This window comes from Rhamphochromis longiceps, linkage group LG6, assembly GCF_057381845.1.
Source record: "Rhamphochromis longiceps isolate RC_006_pf linkage group LG6, R_longiceps_female_GT1.1, whole genome shotgun sequence".
Taxonomy (NCBI): Eukaryota; Metazoa; Chordata; class Actinopteri; order Cichliformes; family Cichlidae; genus Rhamphochromis; species Rhamphochromis longiceps.
The window spans coordinates 7,570,194-7,576,193 of NC_140562.1; the positions used below are offsets into that span (position 1 = coordinate 7,570,194).

Consider the following 6,000-nt stretch of genomic DNA (forward strand, 5'->3'; position numbering starts at 1 on the left):
CTTCTAAATGGCCACCATGGTCACCACCCATCTTGAGGAGTTTGCCCCCTCACATATACTAATAACAGGACTTTAATATCACCCTCCCTCTAGTGGTATGTGGGAAGTCTGCCCCACAAATTTTTAAGATTAAATAATATACCATGTTCTGACTGAGGGATTTCTGAAAAATTAAAACGTACAGCTGTGCTATCACTTCCGACATAAATGAAGTCAGAAAACTAAACAGCAATGACGTTTGTAAGGTACTAAAGCTGGGCTAGCGTGCATATAATGATGTGCTATGTGATGGTTAGCATAATATAAACACAGTGAAGTTGGAGGATGAACGCTAATCTTTTTCCATTCAATAAAAGTTAATGTGAGGGTTCCCCATGGTTAGGGACCAATACAACTGCATGGCAGGATGCTGTAAACAATCCATCCACAATATGAGGTTAGTTTTACTGCTGCATGGGCTGGGCTGTAGTTATGTCATAAGGTTTTAAAAACTGAGCTTTAAAATGAACAGTGGTAATAAAAACGGAGAAAGGCCGACAGTGATCACAGCCTTTTTTAGGGGCTTGTTCATATTAAAGAGAACAAGATCCAAAGCAATAAAACATGTTAAAAACACAACAGCCTTAATAAACGCAGACCAATTTGGACCTGGAAGTAGGGTTCATACTAGGGTTGGGCGATTGGACGAATATATCTACTATCGACAATAGGCTGAGCCCATCAGCGATCGTTTTTATAAGAGCGATTTATTTATTTGTTTGCCCATGAGTAAGTTTGCTAATAATGATGGAGCTAACACTGTTTTAACTCTTTCATCTGCGAGCAAATGCACCCTCCTCAGAGTGTGCCCAAATGCTTGTTGATGGAGCTGCAGAAGCTGGTGATAGCCTAGCATACTCAGCCAGATGGTGGACACGTACCTGCTCATGCAAGTTATGCGCGCATAACACGTCTGTACAAGCAGCACACTGCTTTGATTACATCCTTAGGTTTACCTCTTTCATCCAGTTAAAAGCCAAAGAAATCCCAAATTGGCGAGTTTATACTTAATTTTTTTTTAGTGCTGTCAGCTTTAATGTGCCGTCATCATGACTAACGCGATTAACAATTAACCCATCTGGAGCGCAAACTGAGTCAAAATCCCTGAAATGTCTCTGTCAACACACTTCAGGCAGTTCGTTCAAAGGTTTTTCATTCTGCTGTCCAGATTGGTTGAGCGTGTTAAAAATTTTAATCACGTTAATCGTGACAGCCCTAATTTTTTGGGGGGAAATTAGTTTGTCCATGTCAGTCCGTGCATGACTACATTGCTCTGCCCATCAAAAAGTCTGCGCATGCGCGGATATTTTGCCCATCGTCGATTATTGGACTGACGAGGTGGTACTCATTGTGAAAATTTTGAGAACCACTGCTCTAGTGGGCCCTGCCCAGCACAGTGGAATCCAACTGGCATTTGCCATAGAAAATGCCATAGAATACCAGAATTAGCAGATCCACCACTGGCAGACTGCAGTTTTCACAGATGAGAGCAGAGTTACCCTGAATACATGTGACGGTCTAATTCAGCACAGCTATCCAGCCCATAAACAGATGACAGAGATAAAAAATCTGATGTTTTTAAGTGGGCAGTAATCAATTTTAGGAACTGTAAGGAGCTTAGGAAGAAGGATGCCTTTATGCCATTAGGCTAAAATCAGACAAAATTCGGGTTCCTTCCTGCTGGTTCACCAAGTTTATTTCAAAACTTTGAAGATATTTTAGGAACCTAAAGAAAATACCTATAATAAGAATATACAGCATTTAACAACAACCTCACCACTGGGTGACAGTTTTGATGACCACATTTTTAGTGTAGTTATCAATACCTTCCTAGTATGTTAAGCATTTTATTAGCCCACTGCTGAATTAATTATTCATAAAATGGTTAAAAATATGGAATCACCCAATATTTGTCCATTTATGTGCACGAACTAACTAATCAATCTAAGATATGCAACATAATTTTCCTAGTCTTTTCCACAATTATTTAATCCTTTCTCAGATAGCTGTTTTTAGTAGCACCAATTGACTCTTATTTTTTTTATTTTTTTTTATTTGTAGCCAAACATGCTCTCTGTCACACAGTTGCTGCTGGTGGTAATAAGTTGGACTTTCTCTTGAGTTATCACATTCACAAGATTTTCTAAAAACTTGACATCTGACCTTGAGGTCAAGGCTACTGAGATTCAAACTCATTCGAGACTTTTAGCAGACATCAAACTGAAGCTAAATCCCTTCGTTCATGAGTTATTGCGTTCACAACCTTTTGTGTTCACGCCATCTGCTTGCTCATCGCCCAGCAAGTGATGGCAAGACCTTTTATGGCTGAGGGTTAAAAAACTTTAACAGCTTACAAATGAAAAGAAGTTCATCACATCATAATAGCTGACCCACATCCACCCATCCACATTAAGGGGACGGCCGTGGAGCGTGTGAGCAGCTTCAAGTTCCTGGCAGTCCACATCTCCGAGGATCTCATCTGGACGACCAACTACTCCAAGCTGGTCAAGAAGGCTCACCAGGGCCTCTTCTTCTTGAGGACTCTGAGGAAGAACCACCTGTCCTCAGACATCCTGGTGAACTTCTATCGCTGCACCATCGAGAGCATCCTGACCAACTGTATAACAGTCTGGTACAGGAATTGCTCTGCCTCGGACCGGAAGGCGTTGCAGAGGGTCGTGAAAACTGCCCAGCGCATCGCCGGAGCACCACTTCCTGCCATAAAAGACATCTACAGCAAGCGGTGTCTGAAGAGGGCTGGGAAAATCATCAAAGACCCCAGTCACCCATCACATGGACTCTTCACCCTCCTGCCCTCTGGGAGGCGCTACAGGAGCCTCCGGACTAAGACCACCAGGTACCGGAACAGCTTCTTCCCCACAGCTGTCAGACTCCTGAACTCTGCCTCCTGACATCTGACCCACGTTAACACACGGACTGGACATACACACACCCACAACCACCTACATACACACACAATGGACAACTGTACCCTCAAACACACAATAATAACATGGACTGAACCACCACTCACAACCACTAGCACTTTATATAGCGTCTTAACTGCACTACTGCATAGTTCTGTGTAAATAATCATACGATAATTTTTAATTCTACAAGTGTTTACAACTTGCATAGTTCCCATTTCTGTATAGCTGTATATCTCATATTTCTGTATAGTTTTTTTTTTCATATTTATATCCTGTTCATAGCCTGTACATACTTATAGTTATAGCATATTCATAACATACTTCATACCGTGTACATATTACATACCGTAATAGACCCATTTCTGTAATATACTCACATATCTATATCATTGCTAATATATATTGTAATATATCTATATCACTAAAACACTTCTGGATGGATGCAAACTGCATTTCGTTGCCCTGTACCTGTGACATGTGCAATGACAATAAAGTTTAATTCTATTCTATTCTATAATTTGGATAAGAAACAGAAGGTTAGTTACCTTATATTCAATGTTCCCTTCTTCAGCCTGGAAATGTAGAGAAATGTAGGGATAAGGTTAGTTAACACATTAATGATATGAACAAAACTGTTCTAACTATAACATAGATCATGTAGTCAAAGGTATGTTGCCACCCTGGCAACAGTTTTTCAATTTTCAAATCCAGAAGAAAGTGTTCAACTCCCCAGAATGTTGGTAACAGAGACACTCAGCCGTCATTCATCACTGCCAGGATGAACTAAAACACTAGAAGTCGCCACCCAGAGAGGTCACTGTGGGTGTGTTTCTCAACAGCAGGTATATAGCATATAGCAGCAGAATTGTGTCTCAACTACTTGTTTACCTACAACATGCTGTTGTCAGTTTCATAGTATAGGTCTTAGCATATGTATTGACTTAATGTGTTTTCATGTTTGAAAGGTTTTCTTTGTATTTGTTTGTCATCTTATACAGTCAGAAAAACACATACATATATCTCTGAATCTGCAATTTGTCATATTTATATGCTGTATTCTACTTATTGGAGGGCAGATTACTCTTTATATACTCCTTACATCTTGGATCTTTCTCTGTATTAGACATACAGACAAAAACTAAGAAACAAAATGATTTAACTACATCGATCTGCTTTTTTCAAGATTTAGTGGACAACCTCAAATTCTGCTTTTTCAACTTTTCAGGGCCTGACATTTTTTGGGCCATTTTCTTAGTTTCTCTTCGCACACTTTTCATTAATCTAGTAATGTATGTATTCTGGATGTATTCATATATGTGTGTGTGTATTCTCATTAAAATCTTGCTAATGTATTTATTTAAGTGAAGCATCAACTCTAAACAAACACTATTACTACAGTCAGGTTTCCAGATGTGCTGTTACATATCACTGTGTTAAGAAAACATACTTTTAGCTAAACATACTTATGTGGCCCCTCCTACTGCATGCCCTTTTCTGCCAACCGGATTTAATAATAATAATGGATTGCATTTATATAGCGCTTTTCGAGACCCCCAAAGCGCTTTACAACTCCACTAATCATTCACACACTGGTGGAGGCAAGCTACAGTGGAGCCACAGCTGCCCTGGGGCAGATTGACAGAAGGGAGGCTGCCATATTGCGCCATCGGCCCCTCTGGCCATCACCAGTGGTGAAGTGTCTTGCCCAAGGACACAACAACCAAGACTGTCCAAGCCGGGGCTTGAACCAACAACCTTCCAATTACAAGACGAACTGCCAACTCTTGAGCCACTGATTTAGTGAAATCCTCCTGCAATTTCAGTTTCCTGCGATAAATTACATTGTGATTAATCACAATCTAATGGATTGCTCAGGCCACTTCCTTTATTAAGTGGATTAGTATCTCAATTACTAGTCAATTGCCTTTGCACTGCGTACTTCATTTTAATATGTTTTCTCAACGGTTTGCTATTCCATATATCTCCCACCATTCTTAACTTTGCTCCAGTCGAGCTAAAACGTATTTGACTATTATAAAAATGTAGAAAAAAACACAGATTATTTTGCTGAATTAGTATTGCTGAATTCTTCACTTCACTTTATGAGAATGCGTCAAAATCTCTGGCCTGTGCGTGTGGAATGAGTTTCCTTCAAACCAGACAGCGGTAAAATATTGTTGTGTAAAATCAAGGTCATATAAGAGTATTTTCCGCCATGTTATAGGTAGCTGTATGGTGTAAACAAAGTGTAGCCGCAAATAACCTGCGCTCGACTATGGTTTGCTACAGTATCACTAGCTAGCTTAGCGGGCTGGAGGTCCCATAATCATGCCCAGGCTATAGAAGGGTAGCTACCTCCGGTGGTAAATACGGCGGTGGCGTTTTGTTCCTGTTGTTCTTTTTGTTCCTCCTTCTCTTTCCTCTTTTGCCTCTTCTCGTTCGCGACTTCTTCGACGTTATCCTATCATTATTACCCGAACCTGATCCCTGTCTGTCTCTGTTGTGTCCGACTGACACTGCACCACCTTCGGACAAATCCACCATCGCTAATCTTGGAGTGTCAGCTCCTAGCTTAGCTTGAAAGCGTAGTTTTCCGTGTAAGAGCAACTCACGGCAGTCAAGTAAAATGTAACACTGCTCGGCGTTGTAACATCACAGCGTATAAAACACACGGCCTGTGTGTGTGAAAACCTACAGTGAAGGATGCTCTCTCCTCAGCATCCCCACAACAGTTGGCTAATCTACTCACGTTTCCGGCTGCAACTTTCAAAATATTTCAGTGGGCGTAAACGGAAACGAACCTAAACTTCAAAATAAATTCATTGTTTGTTTAATGTTATAGTGTAACTTGTGTACTTTTTTTTAATTTATTGTATATTTTGAAAGCTTATCAGATAGTTGCTGGGGTAAAACAGTCCATAGCACTGGACAGAATTTTTTCCTTAAGTCCGTTACTCTAATAAAGGTAAAAGAGATGATATATGAGCAGAATTCCAAAAGAGAAGCATGAAGGAAAATAAATATCATGGTC

The 6,000-nt window shown here is 40.3% G+C and overlaps 1 protein-coding gene across 1 annotated transcript in view; it reads right to left on the bottom strand.

The window, feature by feature from the left end:
* Positions 1 to 5,719, bottom strand: part of gtpbp2b (GTP binding protein 2b) — a 28,143-nt gene extending 22,424 nt beyond the window's left edge. The window contains exons 1-2 of the mRNA XM_085409125.1: positions 5,325 to 5,719; positions 3,515 to 3,541 (exon numbers count right to left, since the gene is read on the bottom strand). Coding sequence (XP_085265251.1) covers positions 3,515 to 3,541; positions 5,325 to 5,513 — 216 coding nt within the window. The 5' untranslated portion in view covers positions 5,514 to 5,719. The remainder of the gene's footprint in view (positions 1 to 3,514; positions 3,542 to 5,324) is intronic.
* Positions 5,720 to 6,000: the final 281 nt, after the last annotated feature.